The sequence below is a fragment of the Chiloscyllium plagiosum genome, chromosome 18, assembly GCF_004010195.1.
Source record: "Chiloscyllium plagiosum isolate BGI_BamShark_2017 chromosome 18, ASM401019v2, whole genome shotgun sequence".
In the NCBI taxonomy this organism is placed as follows: Eukaryota; Metazoa; Chordata; class Chondrichthyes; order Orectolobiformes; family Hemiscylliidae; genus Chiloscyllium; species Chiloscyllium plagiosum.
The window spans coordinates 61,043,588-61,071,369 of record NC_057727.1 but is presented as its reverse complement, the minus strand read 5'-3'; the positions used below and the strand labels follow the sequence as shown (position 1 = coordinate 61,071,369).

At 42.8% G+C, this 27,782-nt stretch overlaps 1 protein-coding gene across 4 annotated transcripts in view; it reads left to right on the top strand.

Moving 5' to 3' along the window:
* cacna2d2a (calcium channel, voltage-dependent, alpha 2/delta subunit 2a) overlaps positions 1–27,782 on the top strand; it is an 810,266-nt gene that overhangs the window by 591,093 nt on the left and 191,391 nt on the right. For all 4 annotated transcript variants that reach the window (XM_043708454.1, XM_043708453.1, XM_043708452.1 and 1 more), the window contains 3 exons: positions 694–751; positions 13,358–13,408; positions 21,569–21,668. In XM_043708454.1, the coding sequence (XP_043564389.1) occupies positions 694–751; positions 13,358–13,408; positions 21,569–21,668 (209 nt within the window). The remainder of the gene's footprint in view (positions 1–693; positions 752–13,357; positions 13,409–21,568; positions 21,669–27,782) is intronic.

Here is a 27,782-nt window from a genome sequence, read left to right as displayed (position 1 = left end):
ACGTTGGCGTTCTTGTTGTTCAATCAGGAGGTGATATGCTCAAGCCTATGTTGAAAAATGTTACTTTGCATATTTGGAAATTAAATGTGAGCCCATTGAAGCAGAAAAGCTGACATCTGCTCCTGGCTCCATCACAGGAGGTTCTATAGTGAGAATAATCCAATGATGTTCGGTGCTAGCACTTGAGACCCTTCTGGTCATCCCTCAAAGCACAGGACACACACACACGAAGGATCTGTACATGGAATCTTTAACAGGGGGAGCGAATTGCTCTATGGTTACAAAACTAATCTAGCTGAACATGAGACCGTCCTGCTCTCATGACCTGCCATGGGTAAATTGCCAGGATTTTCAGGTTGATAATCAACTTCTTTGACTATGTCAGGAACACACTTTTCATGGCAATAAATCCTGCGAGGAGACCCAAACTCGGCTTCTGGCTCAGAGCTAAGATGCTATCTACAGTACCACACAACAATCAGAGTTCCAACTGGTACTAACTTGGTTTGTGGCATTAACTTTGCTACATTGAATGTTCATTGAAAGAATGCAAAGTTTAATTTGCAGAGGTTCACACCTTCATTAAAAAATGTGGAATTAAATGCATGTCTCAATTCAAATTTTCTTATTCAGTTCTCATCACAGAATTACTTATCACAGAAAGACTGTTTAACTTTTTTGTGTTCTTTGCAGCAACTCCTTGGGGCCTTCCCAATAAGATTGATCTGTACGATGTACGACGGAGACCCTGGTGAGTGAGGGGTTAATGGGAATGGTGTGCTGCAAAATCATACGCAATTAATGTTCGAGATTTCAATAAAATGAAAATGACCTGTGTAATGGAAAATTAATTTAAAACACATCAATAAACTCCTTCCTCAGCTTTACATTACTCATATATCTTATAAAGATTTATTGAAATGTGTTTGCTGATTAGATCAGAGCCAATTACCAGGTCAGGTAAATCTCTATTCATTAGAGTTGAGCTAGTTAATAGTAATGAGTCAAAAGAAAGGGGAATATCGAAATGTGGGGACACGGGTTTGCACGTCCTGTTGCAGATAAACACAGACATGACTAGTTGGGGCAAACTAAATATCTTTGAGATGAATTCAAAGTGGAATCAGTCGGTGTTTATTATCTTGGTTACTGCAGATAATTAATCAGTTTTCACGCAACGTGCCAGAATAAATTCTTCACAACTTCCCAAACACAACACCAAAACACTTGTGAAAGAAGAAAGCCATTCAGCCCTTCTAAAGTATTCTGTCCAGAGTCATTTTATGTTTCCCACTGCTTCATGGAGTTGTTTTGAAGATGATTCCAAGGTTTCCCTTCCATCACTCTGTCCTCCATTCACTCCCAGTCTTAATCACTATTTCTGTTTGAAGATGGAATTCTTGATATCAATATGAAAGTTGGCTGTTACCAGTGTCAATCTCTGTCCTTTAGTTCTGCTGCTGCAGCTGAATTCAAAACGCTGTCCTGTGCTTATCTTTTCATCTCTTTGATACCATTTTCAAGGCTGAAAATATCCAAGGGTCTCTAGTTTTTTCTCTCAAACCTCAAAGCCCTATATTCAGGATCAACTTCAGTTATCTTCTCTGCATTATCTCTTAATTATCATGTTTGTCAGTGATCAGAACTCGACCCAAGGTACACTGAACTCTGATCAGAGTTATATATGGTTTAATAATAGTCTTTCCTCTTCCCTCTGGCTATGTTGTTTAACATACCATAGCTTTGTTGATTATTCCAAAAGCCTGAAATTCAAGAGGAAGTGTGGGAAGCTTAGGATTAGAGATATTATAAAAGATATTCGAGAGAATGCAGAGAATGTTGAGGAGTGGTTCTGTACTGCTGGGGGAAGCCCAAGAGTCACTGATAGTGTCATGGTTGATAAGGACGTGAGTGGGACGTAATTGAGGGCAAGGCAAAGATGTTGCATTGAAGTCCAAGGGTGTTGAAGGAAGCTTGGTAATAATTGAATGAAGGAGCACAGTCATGGCTTCAATTTCCAGCATCACTGGACATGGCTGCAATCTCAGTAATCATTCTCCAAGATAGTTTTGATCATAGTGGAGGGGATAGAGACCATGGCCTTCCCAATGCTAGGTTTAGGACTTTGCATTGTGAAAAAAATATTAAGGACAGGAGAGAGGAGGCCCGCAAAGGAGATGCCACTAAATTGTTCCAGATAATATGTTCAGATCAGCTCTGCCAGAAATGTTGATGGGTTAAGTTGGCTGAGTGATTCTGCACCTGCAGAGGAACCAGCTGTAAGAGACTCAGAGCAAGGCTGAACAGTGGCCAGAATATCAGCAAGAAGCAACAGCAGAAGGTCAAAAATACTGCTGATAGGAGAAAGTGAGGTCTGCAGATGCTGGAGATCAAAGTTGAAACTTTATTGCTGGAACAGCACAGCAGGTCAGGCAGCATCCAGGGAACAGGAGATTCCCTGGATATATCCTGAGCATTACTTTCATGGAGATGGAGATTGGTGGGGTGGTAGGTGAGGACCAGTGGGGTTCTGTCCTGGTGGCGGTTGGAGGGGCGGGGCTCAAGGGCGGAGGAGCCATCTGTGTTGTACAGGAGGACCAGTTCAAAATACGTACAACACAGATGGCCTCCTTCTTCAAGGACCGCAATTTCCCCCCCGACGTGGTCGACGGTGCCCTCCACCGCATCTCCTCCACTTCCCGCTCCTCCGCCCTTGAGCCCCACCAATCTCCATGTACAGCGCATCATCCGCCGTCACTTCCGCCACCTCCAAACAGACCCCAGCACCAAGGATATATTTCCCTCCCCTCCCCTATCAGCTTTCCGTAGAGACCACTCCCTCCGCGACTCCCTTGTCAGATCCACACCCCCCACCGACCCAACCACCACTCCCGGCACCTTCCCTTGCAACCGCAGGAGGTGCAACACTTGCGCCCACACCTCCCCCCTCACTTCTCTCCAAAGCCCCAAAGGAAACTTCCATATCCGCCACAGATTCACCTGCACCTCCACCCACATCATCTACTGCATCCGCTGCAGCCGGTGTGGCCTCCTCTATATTGGGGAGACAGGCCGCCTACTTGCGGAGCGATTCAGAGAGCACCTCTGGGCCACCCGGACGAACCAACCCAACCACCCTGCAGCATCCGCTGCACCCGATGTGGCCTCCTGTCTTCTTCTTGACCTCTCCGCCTCCGACCTATCACCCTCACCTTGACCTCTTTCCACCTATCACATTTCCAACGCCCCTCCTCCAAGTCCCTCCTCCCTACCTTTTATCTTCTCCTGCTGAACACTCTCTGCTCATTCCTGAAGAAGGGTCTGTGCCCGAAACGTCGAATCTCCTGTTCCCTGGATGCTGCCTGACCTGCTGTGCTGTTCCAGCAATAAAGTTTCAAATACTGCTGATAGTTTACCTCAGCTTTGAACTGCTTTGCCAGTGCCTCTTTTCAAGCTTCCAATGTGTTTACATTCCAATTTGGTTAAATTCAAATCAGCCTGAAAGAACCAGGCAGATACCATTCAGTAGCACTGCAGCATTTCCAGAGCTGCAAGGGGAGTGTGACTACAAACATGTCCTTGTGAGCTCCCTGGAATCAGCAGCATTCTTTAATGAAAACCTTCACTCTGAATGTACAACTAGGCTGTGATGAGCAGAAACAATCCCTTCACACTATCCAGAAAGTTCTAATTATTCATAGATCCTCCCTAACTCTTGGGTGCCAAAATTGTTTGCTCCCCCTCACCAACTGCAAGAGTTTGTCTTATTGGGGACAGGGGATACCCACCAAAACCCTGACTCGATGACTTCAGTGTGGTACCATAAAGTGCAACTGAGGATAAGTACAATGCTGCTCTTGCCTCAGTTAAGGCCGTAATCAAGCACACCATTGGACTGTTGAAGATAATTACAATGCTTGGACCACTTGGGCAGAGAGCTGCAATACTCAATTGAGAGAGTCTTCAAGATTGCTGTGGTCCGGTGTTTCTAATACAACCTTGGTCAGTAAAATGTAGACGAATTTGCAAAGAGGGAGATGAAGGGGCCAGCCGTCACTTCTGAAAAGAAGTAAGGAAGGATGATGCTGCTGCTGAGGAAGTTTCTGGATGCAGTGGCATATTCCGGAACAATGCCATGAGATAGCGGACAGCCTTATTGTCATCAGCTTCTGAGCGGACTGCAGCATCTTGACAGCACTAAAGGTCGTCATCATAGAGGAGACAGTGGCCTTGTGGTATTATTAGGCAGTCAATCCAGAGAACCAGATAATGTTCTGAAGACTCGGGTTTGAATCCTGCCATGGTAGATGGTGGACTTTGAATTCTATAAAAATTTGTAATTAAGAGTCAAATGATGACAAATTAAAACTGAAAGAACTGCAGATGCTGTAAGTCAGAAAGAAATAACAGAAATTGCTGGAAATGCTCAGCAGGTCTGGCAGCATCAGAAAAATCAGTTTCGGATCAAGTGACCCTGCCTCCAAACGCTGCAGTGTTGATCTTGTGGGCAGCGCATTCTTAAATATTGTGCATCCTACTGGCGCGAAAGTAATGCTCAGGCAAAATTACAATGTCAGTGCCAGCCAGACCAGAACACCAGAACCAGTATGTTGTATTCGAAGTTACATTCACTTGTTATTTGGGACGGAGTCGCACATGTCTCAGTAACACAGTTAGCAAATGTTGCCAATAATTTATAAGGAACTATATCATAGACATGCCAGAAAGAATACATACACTGCCCAGGCAACAACCTCAGTCTGATGATAATCAGGTGAACACTAACTACTGAGTTGCCAGCTGTGTTCCAAGTCCCCAGCTTTAAACCAATTAATATCATGTAATGTGGAGGTGTCAGTGTTGGACTAGCATAGACAAGGTCAGAAGTCACATGAAGTCACACTGCTAATGAAGGAGCAGGGCTGCGAAAGCTTGTGATTTCAAATAAACCTGTTGGGCTATAACCTAGTATCATGTAACTTCTGACCATATCATGTGAGTCAGTGATGCCATTTCTGACCATGTAATGATAAATATTGCATCCCAAATACTTTTAAACTTAACAGAAAATTAAATGCCACATCTTTAAACAACCATTGCAGCAACTAACAACATGACACAATATAACATACAAATAAAATGAAATTGAATGCATATTTAAAGAGTGTTTCATCTGTACAACATACCTGTGGCACCTTCGTTAATTGATCCTGCCACTGTGCTTAGGTGCAACCTAATAGCCACCGCTTAAATGAAGGCAACCTGCTGGCTCTTATGCTCTGTTGATTGTGATGACTTTGGTGGATGTCCTGTGGTAGTCCAGGACTAGATGTTCCAGCTTGCTGAGGGTTCTTTGAGAGGTAAAAGAACCCTCCTCAGCCTGACCTACTGGAGGCAGTAGGGTCACAATGAGAAGTGGAGTTGTAGGGCACTCTTGGAGTCCCCTGGGATTTAGTCCAGGTGGTGCCTTGCTGGTGTTCCTTCTCCTTAATAGGCATGAAATGTTATCCCCCTAACTTATTAGGAGAATGACCACTTAGGGGGATGTTGATGTTCTCCATCACCCTTCTGCCTAACCACAGCTGCATTGTACCCATAGCAAGCATTATGAGTGTAGGTCCGATCACATATCCAACATTCCAGACATCACAGATTTGTTATGGTTCAAAAACATGTCATTCGGTGATGACGTGTGCACTGCCTCTCTGAGCCTTGTGACTTAGTATAAATGTCCTGCCTTTTCCCCTGAACCTGCACATTTGTTTCTGTTCAAATCATCAAGTGGTTCCGAATTCACCACATTTCCAGGCAGCTCATCTCAAACCCAAACTACTCACTTTATGAAGACGTTTTTCTGTCTTGCATTTACTTCCTTTGCAAAACATGTTAAAACTGTGCCCCCAGTTCTTAATCATTTTAGAAGTAGGAACAGTTTCTCCTAATCCACTCTGAAATCTTCTCTCAAATCTCCCCTCGGCCTTCTCATTGTCGAGGAAAACTGTCCCAACTTCTCCTAGCTAACCTGATAACTGAAGTTTTGCATTCTTGGAACCATTTTCCAAAATCTCTGCTGCACCCTCTCCAATGAATTCACATCCTTCCTATAGGTGCAGAGCCCAGAACTGTGCACAGTACTCCAGCTGAGGTCTGACCAGTGTCCTGTATGGGTTCAGCAGAACCTCCTTGTTCTTATCCTTTAAAGCCTAGAATACTGTTTTGCTTTATTAACAACAGCTCTCTCTCTCTCTCCCTGCTCTGCCTACCATAAGCACCTATGTGCACCATTTAGAACAATACACCCTATTTTATTTTGTCTTTCCATGTTCTTTGTGCCAAAGTGGATCCACCTGTCTGCATTAAATTTCATCTGCTACCTATCCACCTGCTCCAGCGGTGTCAATTTTCTTTTGAACTTCTTCACTGTCCTCTTTACAGTGTATAATTCTCCTAGATTTGGTGTCATCCACAAACTTTGACCCATGCACACCAAGATCTATATCATTAATGTGCATTTGGAAAATCAGTAGTTCCAATACTGCCCTGCGGAATTCCACAATAAACCTTCCTCCAATATGAAAAATATCCATTGACGATTACTCTTTTTCCCTATCCCTCAGCCAATTTATAGCAAAGCTTCTACTGATCCTTTTATTCCATGTGTTATTACTTTCCTCACACGTCTGTTGTGTGGCACTAAATTGGGCACCTTCTGAATGTCCATGTACACCAAATCAACTGCCTTGCCCTCATCAGTCACCCTTGTTACTTCAAAAAAACTCCAGCAAGTTTGTCACACATGATTTTCTCTTAACAAATCTGACTCTTCTGAATTAACCTAGATTTTTCCATATGACTGTTAGTTTTATCCTGAGTATTTTTTTTCTAGATATTTCCTCATGACTAAAATGAAACTGACTGCTCTGTAATTGCTGTACCAAATTTTTGAACAAGGCCCTAATGTGTCAAATTCTCCAGCCCTCTACGCCATTCCTGAATTCAGAGGAGATTGAAAGATTATTGCCAGTGCCTTTGAAATTTCAGCTCTCACTTCCTCCAGTATTCTTGAAGGCATCTGATCCGGTTCCGGTGGCCTTGTCAATTTATAGCAGTGATGCTTATCAAATACATTTTCCTCATAAATTTTAATCCCTTTTAGTGATTGAGTTTTCTCCTCTATAATAATGGCCTGGGCAGCATTTGTCTTCTAAGTAAAGATAGATGCAACATATTCATTTAATGCCGCAGCTATGCATCTTTCGTGCATGTGTAAAGCCCCATTTTGGTCCCTAATTGGCTCGACGTTGATCCTGTATTTTTGATGCTGAATGGAGAATAGTCAAACCCACGTTACAATATCACTGCATCCAGTTAGTAACCAAAAACTTTATTTTCCTGCATGGTTTTAAAAATGTCTGATTGCAAAAGAATGAAAAAGTGCCCATCTTTTGTTGGGAAGCTTTATTTTCCTGCAGATCAAGTTAATCAAAAGGGATTAAAATTTCGGAAAGCAATGAATAGTTTTTGCTAACATGTCACTCTGCACCCAGCAAGCTGTTAGCTGCAGCAGAATAGTTTCTATGCTTTGCAAATTCTGACAGGGGAGAAGTCAGTATTATGTTTTCTCAAGATCTCCAAAAGGTCAGAGTGATAGCATGGACTCAGCATCAGTGCACTTGGCCTTCACATTGCCAGAGAAAGTGAATCAACTAAGTTAACCATGGCGGTACAGTCAGGTTAATGTGGAGTCATGCAATATTATCACAGGCTGAGTGGTATCCTATGTTCATAGTGTTAAAGCTTGATTTCTTCTCCCCGATCTTCATAAACTTATTCTTTCCCAGAGCTTTAAGGCACTCCTTTCAGTTGCAATACATAAGAGGTGATTTTACAAGCTCTTCCTTTCAGGGAGGAGTGGGGATAGAAAGTGGCCTTACTACAGAGCTGTACACTACCCCCATTAAGGGTGGTCAGGATTATGCTTGCTCTAGTTCGTAGTCAAGGGGAAAGAGGTTGTTTGCAAGCAAACATGGAAAAGTATTTATGGCAGCAATCACAATGCCCTCAATGACAGTTTGTATTTGTATAGACAGTTTATGATATCCTGAAGTTCACAGGAATATCATCAAATAAAATCTAGCACAGAGCCCCATAGAGAGATAATGGATCTGATTTCTGCTCACAGGGTGAGGGATAGCAGGAGTCAGAACACTTCCTGGTTGGAATAGATGGACAAAATTGGTTCCAATGCTTTTGGACCCACATTGGAGGCTGCTGACACGGTCTGTTTAAAAAGCTGACATTATTCTCTGGGATCTCATCCCAGTTGTTTTGTTAAGATTTATGCCCTTTTGCATTTACCCCTCACACCATATCAGCCCGTATTCATTCACATGACCCCATGCTCACTTACCCCGTAGCCCTTAATTACTCCCATGCACTTTATAGCCTGATTGTCAACTTAATGCAAATTCATACAGTTGTGGCCAAGCCCCATACAGTCCCAATTGCTAAATGTCACAAAACCGACTAAGGGCAGACCTCAAGCAAGGATGTGGTAAAATAAGGATTTAGATATACCCATTCAAAACTTGTTGAAAACCTCATCACTATATCCAATCCTTTGGATGTACTTCATCCTAAAGTAGATGAAAAAGATATGTCAGAATCACAGGTACATAAATCTTAGTGAGGTCTGAAGCACAACTCCAAACGCATTATACATTTGTGCCATCATTTTCACTTTATTTGAATTCTTCATCAACCCTTATTAGTTGCATTTAATGATATTTTGGGATTTTCTCTCCCTCTTTTCTTCTGAATACTTTAGTTTCTTCACTGGGAGACTTACTACTTACCTTCTGGAGACCCGGATATACTTCCAGTGAGCCGAGGATAACAAATTTTTAGAAATGATCTGTAAATTATTTTGGCAATTTGTCCATCCTATACATCCTAAGGACCAACTTTCAATCTTTGAAAAGCAGCAGAATATCACATCATTAGATTTTTTTTCAGATTTTAATTATCAAAATTAATTAATTGCAACACCATTTACTTGTAGCCAGTCACATCAATAAAAGCAATACCTATTTAACACATATTAAAAACCTTTAAGAGGTTATTTTTCCTTTTTTTTAAAAGAGAGGTTTTAAGACAGAGGTGCCCAGCTGTCAACTTGGCAAGTCAGTAAAGTAAACCGCCTGTGAGGCCTTGGGTTTTGTTTTAAAAGTTGGAACAATAGAAACAGCCCTGATGAATGTAACCAGCTGTCACAGACTTAGATTTCTGGTTTTTCTTATAGTTGTGGCTTTAAGCAGTTGCTGTTGGAGTCACAACAGGGTAGAATCTGCTTGAGTTTTCAAGAAGTAGAAACTATCTTTTCACTCTCTCAGTTACAGCTAGAAACTGAGTCTTATCTCTGTCACTGGGTTCATCTGTGAGACAATTCTGTTTTTCTGAATTTGCATTTTTGCCAAGGGGTGTCTTTATGGGATGTTACAATATTGGAACAGTTAATTAATGATAGTTACTCTATCTATTATTATGTTAAGTTTTCGATATATATAAAAAACACACTGTATATTTGCAATAACTTTTACAATAAGCATCTCAAATATAAATGTAAAAGGTTTATAATCAATGTGATACATTTCATTTTTACTGATACAATATTTACTCTAATAATCCTCCAAATCTGGGAATTAGATAGCTGAGAGTTTTTTTTTATTAATATCTGTCACATGAACCCAGGTTTGTGAACAGAGGGGGTGGAATCTTACAGGATGACGTGGGCTTTGGAAAGAATTGTGACATAATTGAACAGGAGGTCTAACGAGGCTAATCTCAACATAAGGAGTATCTTGCTTTACCTTTTAGAGTTTGGTGAGTTTGGCAAGCATTTTCTAATCAACCTATTCAGAGATATTATTGCATACTTCAGGAGTAAGTGAGATATGAACTCAGACGTTCTGGCTCGGAGCTAGCGACACAAGGGCCCTCTTGCTCTGTCATCTCACTTTTCACAACTGTTGTGGTGAGTTTCTGGCTAGGCAACAATAAATTGCCACTGAAGAGTAATTATTCTTTGTTAAATGCCTTGTTCAGGGCCCTATCTATATAATTTATCTTCAGCTTTTTATCTTGCAAACTCACCAAACAAGCTAGATACCAAAAAGACTTTCTCTGGAAACCAGAAGTTTGTGTTGGATTCACCTACCATTTGTACTGAATGAGTACCAATATTCAGGGCTCGGTCACTGGTCACACACATCTCACACCCACTGACACTAGGATCCGATATGCGCCAACATCATTGCAGTCAGGTTTGCTAGTGCTACAAGGAAGAGTTTAAATTAGATTGGCGGGGGTGAGGGTGGGATCCTCAACAGAAGAGAGGGAAGTGCAAGGCTGAAAGGAGATACAGTAATCAGAAATAGTAAAGTGAGGAGATGGGTCAGGCTGGAAGATGACAGGATTCTGGATTAGTGATGCTGGAAAAGCATAGCAGTTCAGGCAGCATCCGAGGAGCAGTAAAATTGACGTTTCAGGCAAAAGCCCTTCATCAGGATTAATTAATACAACTATGGCCACCAGTCCCAAAGTGCTCCCCTACTGTCACCGCCGTAACGTGTCCTGCCATATTTCCCAAGAGTCGGTCAAGGTTTGACCTCCCTGAGTAGGACCCTCTATATACTGCTTGAGGAAATTTCACTGAATGCAGTTAAAAGATTCCATCCCAGCTAAGCCCTTAACACTCTGGCAGTCCCTGTCTATGTTAGGAAAATTAAAATTTCCAACTATGACAACACTATTCTCCTGCCTGTCTCCCCAGTCTCCCTGCATATTCGTACCTCTACTTCCTGTTGACTATTTGGGGGGCCTATAGTATGATCCCACTAACGTCACCAGCCCCTTCTTATTTCTTAGTTCCATCCACAAAGCCTCAATGGATGATTCTTCAGTTATTTAGTTTCTGATTACTGCTGTGAAACTCACCTTAATCAAAAATGCAACTCCTCGTCCCTTCTTTCCACCACCTCTGTCCCACCTAAAGCACTTGTACCTGGTACATTAAGCTGCCAGTGCTGTCCCTCCCTTGGTCATGTTTCTGTAATGGCTACAATATCCCAGTCCCACATCCTATCCATGCCCTGAATTCACCAGCCTTACCTGTCAGCCCTCTTGCATTGAAATTGATGCAATTTAATCCCACAAGCATTACTTGCTTCCTGTCATCTTCCAGGTAAAAACAATGACTGCAGATGCTGGAAACGAGATTCTGGATTAGTGGTGCTGGAAAAGCACAGCTGTTCAGACAGCTTACGAGGAGCAGTAAAATCGACGTTTCGGGCAAAAGCCCTTCATCAGGAATCACTGGGGAGACTTGTGTGCAATTCTGGCCTCCTTCAAGTCGGAAGGATGTTGTGAAACTTGAAAATGTTCAGAAAAGATTTCCAAGAGGATGATTTGAGCTGTAGGAAGAGTTTTCCCTGGAGCGTCGGAAGCTGAGGGGTGACCTTATAGAGATTTATAAAATCATGAAAGGCATGGATAGGATAAATAGACAAGGTCTTTTCCCTGGGATGGGGGAGTCCAGAACTAGAGAGCATAGGTTTAGGGTGAGAAGGAAAATATATAAAAGGGACCTAAGAGACAACCTTTTCACACACAGGGTGGTACGTGTATGGAATGAGCTGCCAGAGGAAGTGGTGGAGGCTGATACAATTACAGCATTTAAAAGGCATTTGGATGGGTGTATAAATAGGAAGGATTTGGAGGGGTATGGGCCAAATGCTGGCAGGTGGGACTAGATTAAGTTTGGATATCTGATCAGCATGGGCAGGTTGGACCGAAGGGTCTGTTTCTGCGCTGTACATCTCTATGGCTATGACTCTAGAGGGCATCAGTTCAAGGTTAGAGGGGAAAGAATAGAAGGGAACCTGAAGGGCAACATTTTTACACAGAGGGTGGGTATGCACACAGAATGAGCTACCAGCAAAGGTAGTTGATGTGGATACATTAATGACATTTAAAAGGCATTTGGACAATTGCATGAATGGGAAAGGTTTCAGAATGATATGGGTCAAGTGCAGGGAAATGGGGTGTGTGTGGATGGAAATTTTGGTCGGCATGGACCAGTTTGGACCAAAGGGCCTGTCTCCATGCTGTAGGACTCTATGACTCTATAAAGACCCTCATGGCACTTCTCAGATTACTTGCAGGACACTTCTGCAAATTAATGCTGCACTGTGTCTGCACCAGTAACTTGCATTGTCATGGTGCAGCAAGGACACTGCGCTCAGGGACACATACCCAGTTTGTGGACTGGAAGAGGCTACATCTCAGGCTCTTTGCTCACTGTTACAGCATTCAGTCACTCTGACCATATGTGGTTGCTCATGGCAGATGTTACTTTGTCTTTTTGTGCTTTGCTGCTTCAGCCAGAGAAGCAAAGCTAATATTACTTCTGTCTTGCATTGTCATGTGGCACATACACAAAGGAAGGAGCTTAACATGGTTGTCAGCTAGCCTCAGTCAAGTCGAGGGACAAACCTTCACTCTGGTTCCACCTAGTTAATCAATAACAGACCAGTGGTTTTTGATTTGGCTAGTGAACTAGGGGTCCAGGTCAAGATGCTGAGTTGTGGAGGTAAATGTTGAGCAACCCAACATCCATTTGACTCTTCTTGTCCTGTTGGGGACTGCTTTCCTTCTCAAATGAAATGAACCAGGTTTTAAGAGCGATGAAAGCGGGTGGCACTTTTACTGTTACCTATTAGTTTTGGTGCAGGTGGGGGTGAGTCAAGTGAGTGACTGAGCAGCACAGAGGGCATGGAGAGTTGTCATGTAAGAGCAAAATGTGTACTGCAGACTTGAGTGCAGTGTATACTGCAGGGGGTGTGAGTGCAGAATGTGCACTGTACACTCAGAGGTGTGAATGCAGAGTACGCCTTACAGACCCAAGGGTGTGAGCACAGTGTACGTACCACACACCCAAGGGTGTGAACCTAAAGTCTGCTAATATTACTGATCAGGATGTGCATGCAGCAGGTTGTGTACTTTGCTGCAAAATGCTCATAATGGGACTGTATATTTAATTGATCTTGATGTTTCATGTGTGGTATGAAAGCAGATGCTGGAACTGTTCCTAATAATGATGCAGCATTCACAGGCTCCGTTTTGGAAAGATAAATTATTATTCAACTCGTCAGTGCAGTAGCTAAATCTATTTTTCAAAGTAATTGGTTTCCTCAACAGAACTATTGACCGCAAGGTGCCTCACATAATTTTCATTGACTTTGTTGAACTGAAGCTTTTGGGGACTAAGCAGCCTTTTTCTGACTTCATTTCTTTGTAGGTATATTCAAGGTGCCTCATCCCCCAAGGACATGATGATTATAGTAGATGTGTAAGTACTCATTGGTTTAACCCACACTTTCTGTTGAAGGATCATATTCAACTAAAAAAAATTGTAAACTCTGTTTCCTTCTGCACAGTTTCTGCCATACTTGTTGAGTATTTCCATTCCTTGCTGTTTTAATTGCAGATTTCTGACATCCAAAATTTATTTTTGCTTTTTAACTTAGCTGGGCACACTGTCTTTTCCTGACAGTGAACCAGCATCCACTGGTTCAGCCTGTGTGTGCTTTGTGCACAACATTATGTTGTCATTGATTTCACATTGAATTGTAATTTCTGATACATTAATTCACACCAAAACTAGCCATTTAACCCAGAAGAGTGTGGGGAATAGAACTGGAGATTCAATGGGGCCATGTCTGATTTTAAGGTGCAAAACTGACACATGGTCATTGTGTAGTGGAAGGGAGTGTATGTGCTTGTTATACACACCAGATGGGTACTCGCATTATTCGCAAAGGCAGAAATTTCTTGAATTGATTTCTGCATCTCTTGAGAGCTTCTCTTCATAGTCCATTTTTGTAGCTCTTAATATCTGCTTTGTCACCGTTTCTTGTTCTTTGCATCTCTTATAATTACTTGAGGTTCTGCAAATATTAACATTGTTGAATGCTTTCCCTTTTAGTTTCATATTGTTCCTCACCCGTTTTATTTGTCATGGTTATCTTTTTTAGCAAGTATAATTCTTACCCTTTAGTGGTATAAACTTGTTCCTTATTACATTCAGTTTTGTTATAAACACTTGCACTGATTTTCGGTTGTTTCACACATATACATATTTGTTCAGTTTACAGTGAACAGTGTCTGTCTCATTCTTTTCAAGTTAGATTCCCTTTTTTCAAACATAATATTGAACTTAATTGTATTATGATCACTGTAAGGTAAATTTTCATGCACCATTAGGTTGTAAATCAATTTGGTTAATCACTCAGTATTAAATCTACTATGATATCATCTAGTTCGTTCATAAACATGCTGCTTTAGAAAACTATCCCGCATGTAGCAATTCATTACCTTTCTGGCATGTGCCTGTCTGCTTATCCCACTCTGTTTTACTACATGCTTAAACTCAGCATTTATGCAAACTACCAATTTACAGCTACTCCTGCAGTACTTGCACACAATTCTCAGTACAGTACTGAATACTTTTTGATTTCATAATTCTACCCATAAAATCTCCAAAACCTCTCATATCCTTGCTCATCATTGAGTTGATACATTCCTTAAGCATTAAAACTAATGCCTCTTCTATCTCTGGGGTGACAGTTGGGAGCATTTTAGTGAAAGCAGTCACCACACAATACATTTTAAGTTTATTATAGAAATGGAGTAAGATGGTCTGGAAAAACAGATTTTGGATTGGAGTAAAGGAGGTTTTGTTAAAATAAGGTAGGAACTGGCAAAAATAGACTGAGTGCAGATACTTGAGGGTAAATTATAGCAGAACATTGTGACACATTCAAAAAGGTACTGGGGAGACTACAGGCTGAACATATTCCCTTTAGGGTGAAATGTAAGAATAACAATCGCAGAGAACCCTGAATGTTTAGGAATATTTGGGACTGGATTAAAAAAAAACAATAGGGAGATGTATAACAGGTGAAAAAGGGAACAAAACAACAAAGACCCTTGGAGTATGGAAAGTGCAGGGGGATCTCAAAAACAAATAAGAGAGCAAGGAGGGGGAAATGAGAAAATGCTGATGGACAAGATTGGATAGAATTCCAACCTCAAGTGTATCAAGGGGAAGAGAGTAATCATGGAAAATGTAGGATCCATCAGGGACCAAGGAGGAAATCTGTGAATAAAGACAGAAGACATTGCAGAGTGTTAAATGAGTACTTCACATCTGTCTTTATTGGGGAGGAGGTTGCAAGTACAGAATTTGAAAAGATGGACCGTGAGGCTCGTGAACAGTTTGATTTAGGGAATGAGGAGATATTGGAGATTTAGCAGGTTTAAAAGTGAACACATCTCCAGGTCCAGATGAGTTGTATCCTAAACTACTGCGGGAGATGAGGAAGAAAATTATAGAGTCCCTGACTCAAATTTTTAAATCATCTCTGACCACAGAGGAGGTACCAGAGGACTGGAAGACAGTTAATTTGGTTCCACTTTACAAAAATGGTGATTAAGATAAACCTGGGAACTGAGAGTCTAACATCAGTAGAAGAGGAACTATTAGAGAAAATAGGGAAGGGGAACATTAATCTCCTTTAAGGAAGCAAGGTTTGTTCAGGGATAGTCAGCCTGACTTTGACAGAGGGAATCTGGTTGAATTTTCCAAGGAGGTAATCAAGTGTAGAGATTAGATTAGTTTACTTACAGTGTGGAAACAGGCCCTTCGGCCCAACAGGCCCTTCGGCCCCACGCCAACCTGCCGAAGCGCAACCCACCCAGACCCATTTACCCCTTCACCTAACACTACAGGCAATTTAGCGTGGCCGATTCATCTAACTTGCACATTTTTTGGATTGTGGGAGGAAACCGGAACACCCGGAGGAAACCCACGCAGACACGGAAAGAATGTGCAAACTCCACACAGTCAGTCGCCTGAGGTGGGAATTGAACCTGGGTCTCTGGCGCTGTGAGGCAGCAGTGCTAACCACTGTGCCGCCCATAAGGGTAGGGCATTTGGTGTACTTATATGGATACCAGTAGGATCTTTGACTAGGTCCGACATGGGAAACTGGTAGAGAATGTAACCGTTCATGGGATCTAGAGTACTTAACAAGCTGGATCAAAATTGACATACAGATCATTCTACTTTAACGCGTGTTTCATCAGCACAAATTGGCTATAATGCGATTGATGAATTATGGATGTTGTTTGGAGAACGCGAGCTTTCTACTGAACAGGTGTAGTGATTTCCTATTAGCAACCTTTGTTAGCATGATTTTCTATAAGTTTTCCATAACATGATTTTGTATAGCACGAAGTTGCAGAGGAACACAACTGTCGCATTGTAGCAGAACGACCTGTAGTAGCAAGAGACAGAGAGTAGTGGTAGGCTGTTTGTGTGACTATAGCCTGTTGTACAATGGTGTACCACAGGGGTCAGTGTTGCGTCCCCTGTTGATCGTGATATATATACAGAGGAACCTTGATTATCTGAACGACACGGGCGGGGAGTATTTTGTTTGGATAATCGAATGCCGGATAACACAGTTTAGCCAAACATCGAGACCTTGTGATTTTGTTCGGATAATCTGAAATTCAGATAATCAAATGCCGGCTAATTGAGGTTCCTCTGTAAACAATATAGATAAGAATTTGGAAGTGATGATTAGTAAGTTTGCAGATGACACAAAGATTGGCTGGGTAGTTGGCAGTGAGGAGCATTGCATTAGATTATACGAGGATATAGGAGGAGATTGATCAGATGGGCAGATCAGTTGTAGATGGAATTTAACCTTGATATATGTGAGGTGATGCACTTTAGAAAAACTAATAATTCAAGGGAGTCCGCAATTAATGGCAAGACACTAAGAAGTTCAGAGAGATCTTGGGGTGCTTGTGAACTGTGTGCAGTTCTGGTCAGCACAGGAAGGATATGCATGCACTGGAGAGGCTACAGAGTAGATTTACAAGAACGTTGCCAAGGATAGAGCATTCCAATGATGAAGAAAGGTTGCACAAGCTCGGATTGTTTTCTTTAGAGCAGAGAAGGTTGTGGTGGAATCTGATAGAGTAGAAAGTGAGGGCTGCAGATGCTGGAGATGAGAGGTGAAAATGTGTTGCTGGAAAAGCGCAGCAGGTCAGGCAGCATCCAAGGAACAGGAGAATCGACGTTTCGGGCATAAGCCCTTCTTCAGAAATCTGATAGAGTATACAAGATTGACGGACATGGACATGGTGGACAGAAAATAGCCGTTCCTCTAATTCAAGGGTCAGTACCAAAGGGGCATAGTTTTAAAGTGAAAGGTTTAGAATAGAATATCCTTTATTGTCATGTGTACCCTATTGTTGAAGTACAGTGAAAAGCTTTTACCTTATCTGCTTCTTATGGTGTCATTGTTAAATAGGACATCATTAAAGGATTGACATCACAGTCAGGTAAAAAATTTCAAATAAGCATGACATTGTAGCAGCTCAGCACAGGGCCTCCACACATGGTGAGTCTGCCCATGCTAGACCCCATTTCAAAGCCCATCCCCACAGCATTCCAAGACTGCTCTGTACCAGCATTCAACTGCTCCAAGATAAGTTCCAGAATTTGATGCCCTGCACCCATCTCCACCTAGGACTCGCTGCCTACATGCTGCTCTAAGACTTACTGCCGGTGTACTACTCCGGGCCTCACTCCCCATGCACTGCTCGCTACCCTCAAGCTCCTCAGGTGCTCACTGCCCTCGTGTTTATCTGGAACCCACTATCCACATGCGCCTCTGGGGCTCACTGCCCTCTGTGCTCCTCTGGGGCCCACTATCCTCACGCGCCTCTGGGGATCACTGCCCTCACACTCACTTTCCTCACATTCACTGCCCTGACGCTCCTCTGGGCCTCACTGCTCTCGTGTTTACCCGGGGCTCACTGCCCTCACGCTCCTCTGGGGCTCACTGCTCTCGTGTTTTCCTGGGGCTCACTGCCCTCACGCTCCTCTGGGGCTCACTGCCCTTGTGTTTACTCGGGGCTCTCTGCTCTTATGTTTAGCCAGGGCTCCCTGCCCTCATATTTACCCGGGGATCACTGCCTTCATGATTACCCTGGACTCACTGCCCTCACAATGAGAAAGAAAGAAAACGGAATAGGAAAGAAAAAGAACAGGAGGAGCAGAGGACCTCTAGCAGGAGCATTTAGAGGAAATTGAAGAAAATCTTTCCACCAACAGGGTCATGAGTGTCTGGAATGCACTGCCTTTGAGGACAGTTGAAGCAGATAACCTCATAAACTTGAAAAAATGTTGATGTGCAGATGAAGTGTCATAACATTCAAGGCTATCAGCCTGGTGTGGGAAAGTGGGGCTAGTGGAGGTAGTAGTGTATAGATATAATGGGCCAAAGGACTTCTTCTATACTGTATAATTCTGTGATTGCTTTCCTTGTATTCCTTGTCATTTTTATGTCTGAGTCCCAAAGCCTTTCAGGCACGTCTGTCACAGTTGCTCGTAACAGAAGTGGAACTTTGTGAAGCTAATTTCCCAGGGGTCATCCAAGTCTATAGCTGAGACTCCATTTTGCTCAAAAATAACCCTCTAGGAAAAGATTGGAATGGTCATTTTGGAGACTGGAACAGTTGGAAAGGGAATTTGGAATGCAGGATAGAAATGAGAAAGTCAGAGGGGAAGATAGATGTGTCTGTAGAGAAGATCTCACTTTCCACGAGAGTAGTATCGGCTGATTGGAGACAAGCGAATGTTATTCCTGTGTTCAAGAAAGGGAGTAGGGAAATCCCTGGGAATCACAGACCAGTCAGTCTTACATCTGTTGTAAGCAAGGTACTGGGAAGGATTTTGAGAGATAGGATTTATGACTATTTGGAAGAACAGAATTTGATTAAAGATAGTCAGCATGGCATTGTGAGGAGCAGGTAATGCCTCACAAGCCTTACTGAGTTCTTTGAGGATGTGACAAGTTGACAAAGGTCGAGCAGTGGATGTGGTGTATATGGATTTTTTCAGTAAGGCATTTGATAAGGTTCTCCACTGTAGGCTCATTCAGAAAGTTAGGAGGTATGGGATACAGGGAAATTTGGCTGTCTGGATACAGAATGGGCTGGCCAAAAGAAGACAACGAGAGATAGTGAGTGGAAAGTATTCCGCCTGGAGGTCAGTGACCAGTGGTGTTCTTGGGCCCCTGCCCTTTGTAGTTTTTATAAATGACTGATGAAGAATTGGCAGGATGGGTTAGTAAGTTTGCCAATGACAGAAAGGTTGGTGGTGTTGTTGATAGTATCGAGGACTTTTACAGGCTACAACAAGACACTGACAGGATGCAGAACTGGGCTGACAAGTGGCAGATAGAGTTCAATCTGGATACATGAGAAGTGATTCATTTTGGAAGATTGAATTTGAATGGTGAATACAGGGTTAAAGGCAGGATTCTTGGCAGTGTGAAGGAACAACGGGTTCTTCAGATCCACATGTATAGATCCCTCAAAGTTGCCACCCAAGTTGATAGGGTTGTTAAGAAGGCATACGATGTTTTGGCTTTCATTAACAGGGGGATTGAGTTTAAGAGCTGCAAGGTTTTGCTGCAGCTCTATAAAACCCTGGTTAGACCACACTTGCAATATTGTGTCCAGTTCTAGTCGCCTCATAGGAAGGATGTAGATGCTTTAGAGAAGGTGTGGAGGAGATTTATCAGGATGCTGCCTCGATTGTAGGGTTTGTCTTATGAAAAGAGGTTGAGTGAGCTAAGGTTTTTCAAACTGGAGAGAAGAGGGAATAGAGGTGATTTGATAGAGGTGTTCAAGGTAATGAGAGGCATAGATAGAGTAGATAGCCAGAGAACATTCCCCAGGGCAGAAATGGCTATCACGAGGGGTCATAATTTTAAAGTGATTGCAGGAAGGTATATGTGTCAGAGGTAGGTTCTTTATGCGGAGAGTGATGAGTGTGTAGAATGCACTGCCAGCGTTGGTAGTAGACTCAGAGATATTAGGGACACTTAAGTGACTGCTGGATAAGCACATGGATGGAAGTAAATCGAAGGGTGTGTAGGTTAAGTTGATCTTAGATTAAGCAGCATCCAAGGAGCAGGAAAATCAATGTTTTGGGTAAAAGCTCTTCATCAGGAATGAGGCTGGGAGCCTCGGGGGTGTAGAGATAAATTGGAAGGGGGGGGGGGGCTGGGGCTGGGGCTGGGGCTGGAGGGAAAGTAACTGAGAGTGCAGTAGGTGGTTGGAGGTGCGGGTAAAGGTGATAGACCGGAAGGGAGAATGGAATGGATAGGTGGGAAGGAAGATGGACAGGTGGGACAGGCCATGAGGGGGTTCCTGAGCTGGAAGGTTGGAACTGGGATAAGTTGGGGGAGGGGAAATGAGGAAACTGGTGAAATCCACCTTGATGCCATGAGGTTGGAGGGTCCCAAGGCGGAAGATGAGGCATTCTTCCTGCAGGCGTCGAGTGGTAAGGGAGTGGCAATGGAGGAGGCACAGGCCCTGCATGTCCTTGGCAGAGTGGGAGGGGGAGTTGAAGTGATTGGCCACGGGGTGGTGGGGTTAGTTAGCGCAGGTGTCCTGGAGATGTTCTCTGAAGTGCTCTGCGAGTCGGTGTCCTGCCTCCTCAATATAGAGGAGACCGCATCAGGAGCAACGGTTACAGTATATGACATGTGGAAGTGCAGGTGGAACTTTGACAGATGTGGAAGGCTCCTTTGGGGCCTTGGACGGAGGTGAGGGGGAGGTGTGGGTGCAGGTTTTGCAGTTCCTGTGGTAGCAGGGAAAGGTGGCAGGAGGGGAGGGTGGTTTGTTGGGGGAGTGTGGACCTGACGAGATAGTTGCGGAGGGAACGGTCTTTACGAAAAGCGGATAGGGGTGGGAAGGGAAATGAGGTAGTTTGATTATAATGTTTCAATTACCAGGTTGGCTTCCTGCAGTCAGATTGGCTGCCCAAGCCCTGTCTTGCCTTGGTTAAAAGTTGCATGATGGCTTTGTGGTTTCGATTCTTGCACATTTTAACATCACACCTCATCCAGTCCACCTTATTGGAGACTGTTAAAACTCCTCCAAAGTATTTACATGTTATAGTGTGCTTGTTTGAATTAGTTGAGATATTCTGGTTATGATGATAATTGTTTCATTGTAAAAATATTTTAGATAATAAGAAATAAAGGTAATTGAATAAGTGATTTGAGAATTCTCTGGATCTATTAGTAGACTGAGTCCGTCAAGTTTGCGTACAGATCTATATTTCAGTGTAATCTAGACAATGCATAGATCTGGAAAAAAGTGTGTGTGTAGCATACAGCAAATGTCTGCATCTGTGTGTAACTTTTTTATGTGACTGTGTATATATCTGCATATTTGTATGCATAACTGTTTATGTGTCTGTGTGGATGTGTGCGCATACTGATATATATGTGTGGGTGGGTGTGTCTATAGATGCATCTCTGTCTCTGTGTGGTGCCTATCTCGTATGCACATGAATGTGTATGCGTGTAAGTGTCTATTCCGAGAGGTCACTGCCCTGTGTTTTGTCTGTTGTTAGGAGCGGTAGTGTCAGTGGCCTTACGCTGAAGCTAATGAAGACATCTGTCATTGAGATGCTGGACACACTGTCCGATGATGACTATGTGAATGTTGCATCGGTAAGTACTGAATCTAACACAAAATACATGCCTTACCAAACTTGGATAGAATATCTTTACGATCTGTTTATTCTGTAAGAGATTGTGTGGCTGGTTTGCAATTGGTGGATGTAATGGTGACTGAAATGTCCTGTCATCTCCCTGGATCACAAAGTCCCATCAGCTTGTCCAGCCTGTGTCAAGTTTTGCCCGATGTAAGACAGTTACAAGCCATGATATTATTCTAGAAAGACCTTCTGGAGTTCAGATAGATGGAGGTTGTGTAATCATTTGGAGAAGTGATCTTATGTCAATCTTTAACTCTGCTTTGATGTTATGGATACAAATGTTGTATTGAACACATGTAGAGTTTTGAACCCAGCAGAATCTTTTTAGAATTTCCCAGTGTGTCATCCCCAAGCACCACTCCCCTGCTCATCTTTCCCTGTGCTCACTGACATCATTGAAATGCTTTAACCTCAGTGAGGTCCAACTCCACTGTGATCGGTGATATCCGGTGGGGAAGGTGTAAAGAGTCAGCACTTTGAGTCTCTCAGCATTTGAAGGTGTCACTAAAAAGAAGCAAACTTCTTCTTCCTCCCCTCCATCAAACCCCCCCGCCATCTGGTTCTCCTCTTCTATATCTGAGTTTTGTATATCCCACTCCCTCAGTTTCCCCTCACCCCCTGCACAAGGGAGGCCTTTCTGGTTCTGGGAACTTCTCTCACAACAGCTGCAGCCATGAAGTTATACAGTGTAAGATTTATGGAGGTCATGTGTTCTCATGCCTTGGAGTCAGGCATCATGTGGTTGGATTTCACGCAGACAGAATGTTACATGATCAAGCCTTCCAGATTGTCTGTCATTTAACAATTCATCATAAATGCAAAACATCTGCTCCTTTCAAGAAAGTGAGAGAAAACTAGATACTTTTTTGGAGCTTGAAACACATTTCAGAGCCACAAATTCCTTGCCCAAAGTACTTTCAAATTCTAATTGATTTCAGCCAGTGTTTACTTAACAACAAATAAGGCATCATAGCTCCACCTTACTAGTGGGTTTAAGTAGTATGTGGTTGCACTGAAGGTAGACACAGGACTGCAGTCAGGTGATCAATCTCACAGCACTAATTTTTTATTTTATTCAGGATTTTGAAAGGGGTGTGAAATGAAATAGTGATGGAGATCTTATTCATATTCTGAGATTAAATGTGAATTTGTTGAATGAGAGAATTCGAGCGGGTGAGTGCAGCAGAGAGCCTAAGATGGCAAATACCTCTATCAAAACTATCTGAGGGCCTCTTCTTCTTCCAAGACTAGAGATTCAGACAGATCCCATCCACCACCAGTTTCCTCTGCCTGGCAGAGCTCATTCTAACACTGAACAACTTCTCCTGTATCTTGCTTCACTTCCTCCAAATAAAAGGTATGGATAGCTGCATGGGTCTCAGCTCTATCTGTCGTCTTGTAGGATATATGGAATATTCCTTCCAACCCACCCCACCCTTCAAATAATTCATTCTTAATGACTGAATCAATGCCACTTCTTGCTCATCCAGAACTGGAAAAAAATACTTCTTTCCAATTTCCACTCTACTCTCACATTTACTTGGTGAATCTCTGAGTCTTCCTTTCCCTCCCTTAAGTACCTTGTCACATTTCCAGAATAGATTGTCCAGTAATATCCATCACAAATCCACAGACTCCTAAAGCTACATTTCTTCACATTCTGCTCCTACAAGAACTCCATTCCAATCTCCCCGTTTCTCTGTCTCTGTCGCATCTGTACCAATGATGCCAACTTATCACAAAGGCAGTTTCAATATGACTTCTTTTTTCCTCAATCAAGAATCTGACCCTTCCCACCGATGTGGTTGATAAAGCTCCCAGCAATTTCCAACCCATTGACACACTTCTGTCTCTCCCATTCTCCTTCATCCTAGAACAACAATATGGTTCCACCAGTCACAAAGTCATAGAGTAATACAGCATGGAAACATGTTCGAAACTGCTCCATGCTGACCATCGTGTCCACTCAGCTAGTTCTAATTGCCCACATTTGGTCTATATCCCTCTAAACCCTTCCCTCCATGTACCTATCTAAATGTTGTTTTAAATGTTGCTATTGTACTTGCCTATTGTACCACCAGATGGTACCAATAACCTGGGGGGGAAATTTGCTAATGCTCTTCGGATGAGTTTAAACTAATTCAGCAGGGGGATGTGAACCTAAACTGTAGTTCAAGTACACGGGAGGTTGAGAGTAGTGAGGTCAGAAATAAGGTGTCAAGGTCGCAAGAGAGCACTGGCAAGCAAGAAGTTGGTTTGAAGTGTGTCTATTTCAATGTCAGGAGCATTCAGAATAAGGTGGATGAACTTGCAGCATGGATTGGTATCTGGGATTTCAATGTTGTGGCCATTTCGGAGACGTGGAGAGAGCAGGGACAGGAATGGTTGTATAGGTACTGGGATTTACATGTTTCAGTAAAAACAGAGAAGATGGGAAAAGAGAGGGTGGTGTGGCATTGTTAGTAAAGGACTGTATTATGGTTGCAGAAAGGACGTTTGAGGACTCGTCTATTGAGGTAATATGGGCTGAGGTTAGAAACAGGAAAAGAGGGGTCACCATGTTGGAAGTTTTCTATAGGCCTCCGAATAGTTCCAGAGATTTAGAGGGTAGGATAGCAAAGATAATTCGCAATAGAAGTGAGAGTAACAGAGTAGTTGTTATGGGAGAAAGTGAGGACTGCAGATGCTGGAGATCAGAGCTGAAAACTTGTTGCTGGAAAAGCGCAGCAGGTCGGGCAGCATCCAAGGAACATTCTCCTCGTGTCTGCATGGGTTTCCTCTGGGCGCTCCAGTTTCTTCCCATAGTCCAAAGACTGGTCAGGTGAATTGGCCGTGCTAAATTGCCCATAATTTAGATGCATTAGTGTTAGATGCATTAGTCAGAGGGAAATGGGTCTGGGTGGGTTACTCTTTGGAGGGTCAGCATGGATTTGCTGTAGGGAATCTAATCTAATTTGGTTATGTTTACTTTAGCGATGGAAAAGGATAGGTATGTATCTGGTTATAGCTGAGGGAAAGGCAATTATGATGCGATTAGGCAAGATTTAGAATGCATAGGATGGGGAACAAATCTGCAGGGGATGGGCACAGCTGAAATGTGGAGCTTATTCAAGGAACAATTACTGCAGGTCCTTGATAAGTATGTAACTGTCAGGCAGGGAGGAGGTGGTTGAGTGAGGAAGCTATGGTTTACGAAAGAAGTTGAATCTCTTGTCAAGAGGAAGAATAAGGCTTATGTTAGGATGATTTGTGAAGGCCCAGTCAGGGTGCTTGGGAGTTACAAGTTAGCCAGGAAAGACCTAATGAGAGAGCTATGAAGAGCCAGGAGGGGACATGAGAAGTCATTGGCAGATAGGATCAAGGAAAAACCTAAGACTTTTTATACGTATATCATGAATAAAAGAATGATGAGAGGAAGATTAGGGCTGAAAATGTGTTGCTGGAAAAGCGCAGGAGAGGAAGATTAGGTCCAATCAAGGATAGTAGTGGGAAGTTGTGCATGGAGTCAGAGGAAATAGGGGAAGCGCTAAATGATTATTTTTTTGTCAGTATTCACACAGGAAAAAGACAATGTTGTTGAGGAGAATACTGAGATACAGGCTACTAGACTAGATGCGATTGAGGTTCACAAGGAGGAGGTGTTAGCAATTCTGGAGAGTTTGAAAATAGCTAAGCCCCCTGGGCCAGATGGGATTTATCCTAGGATTCCCTGCGAAGCCAGGGAGGAGATTGCAGAGCCTTTGGCTTTGATGTCTATGTCACCATTGTCTATAGGAATAGTACCAGAAGACTGGAGGATATCAAATGTTGTTCTCTTGTTCAAGAAGGGGAGTAGAGACAACCCTGATAATTATAGACCAGTGAGCCTTACTTCGGTTCTGAGTAAGGTGTTGGAAAAGGTTATAAGAGATAAGGCTTATAGTCATCTAGAGAGGAATAAGTTGATTAGGGATAGTCAACACGGTTTTCTGTAGGGTAGGTCATGCCTCACAAACCTTATTGAGTTCTTTGAGAAAGTGACCAAACAGGTGGATGAGGGCATGGAGGTTGATGTGGTGTATATGGATTTCAGTAAGGCTGATAAGGTTCCCCATGGTAGGCTATTGCACAAAATGCGGAGACATGGGATTGAGGGTGATTTAGCAGCTTGGATCAGAAATTGGCTAGCTGAAAGAAGACAGAGGGTGGTGGTTGATGGAAAATGTTTTTCCCAGGGATTTAGTTACTAATGGCGTCCCACAAGGATCTATTTTGGGTTCACTGCTGTTTGTCGTTTTTATAAATGACCTGGATGAGGGCGTAGAAGGATGGGTTAGTAACTTTGCAGATGACACTAAGGTCGGTAGAGTTGTGGATAGTGTCGAAGGATGTTGTAGGTTATAGAGGGTCATAGATAAGCTGCAGAGCTGGGCTGAGAGGTAGCAAATGGAGTTTAATACAGAAAAGTGTGAGGTGATTCACTTTGGAAGGAGCAACAGGAATGCAGAGTACTGGGCTAATGGTAAGATTATTGGTAGTCTAGATAAGCAAAGAGATCCCAGTGTCCATGTACATAGATCCCTGAAAGTTGCCACCCAGGTTGATAGGGACGTTATGAAGACGTACGGTGTGTTAGCTTTTATTAGTAGAGGGATTGAGTTTCGGAACCATGAGGTCATGCTGCAGCTGTACAAAACTCTGGTGCAGCTGCAGTTGAAGTATTGTGTACAGTTCTGGTCAGTGCATTATAGGAAGGATGCGGAAGCTTCGGAAAGGGTTCAGAAGAGATTTACTAGGATGTTGCCTGGTATGGAGGGAAGGTGTTATGAAGAAAGGCTGAGGGACTTAAGGCTGTTTTCATGAGAGAGAAGAAGGTCGAGAGATGACTTAATTAAGATATATAAGATAATCAGGGTGGATATTGAGAGCCTTTTTCCTCGTATGGTGATGGCTAGTAGGAGGGAACATAGCTTTAAATTGAGGGGTGATAGATATAGGACAGATGTCAGAGGTAGTTTCTTTACTCAGCGAGTAGTAGAGACGTGGAATGCAGTGCCTGTAACAGTAGTAGACTCACCAACTTTACAGGCATTTAAAAGGTCATTGGATAGACATTTGGATGAAATTTGGAATAGTGTTGGTTAGATGGGCATCAGATTGGTTTCACAGGTCGGCATAACATTGAGGGTCGAATGGCTTGTACTGCGCTGTAATGTTCTGTGTTCTAACCACTTTATCTTGCAGCCCATCCCATATATGCATCACTATCTGCATGAAGCAGTTGCCCCTCAGGTCCTTCCTAAATCTTTCCCCTCTCACCTTAAACCTATGTCCTCTAGTTTTTAATCCCCATCCCTGGGAAAAAGACTATATGCATTCATCCTATCTATGCCCCTTATGATTTTATACACCTCAATAAGTTCTCACTCATTTCCCTACATTCCAAGGAATAAAGTCCTATCCTGGCCAACCTCTCCCTATAATTCATGCCTACTTGTCCTGGCAACATCCTTGCAAATCTTCTTTGTATTCTTTCCAGTTTAACTATGTTAAAAATCACACAAGACCAGGTGATAATCCAACAGTATATTTGAAAGCACTAGCTTTCAGACCGCTGCTCCTTCATCAGGTAGCTGTGGAGCAGGATCATAACTGTGTCTTTCCTATAACAGGGTGACCAAAACTGTACACAATACTCCAAGCGTGGCCTCACCAATGATCCATACAACTGTAACGTAATAACCCAACTCTTATACTCAATGCCTAGACTGATTAAAGCCAGCATTCCAAATGCCTTCTTCACCACCCTGTCTACCTGTTCACCACTTTCAACAATCTATGTACTCGAGGGAATCCTGGAGGACAGGATATACAATGTATTTGGATAGGCGAGGGCTGATTAGGGATCGTCAACATGACTTTGTCCATGGGAAATCATGTCTCATGAACTTGATTAGGTTTTTTGAAGAAGTAACAAAGAAGATTGATGAGGGAAGAGCAGTATGTGTGATCTATATGGCATTCAGTAAGGCATTCGACAAGATTCCCCATGGGAAACTGGTTAGGAGTTGAAATACAGGGAGATACA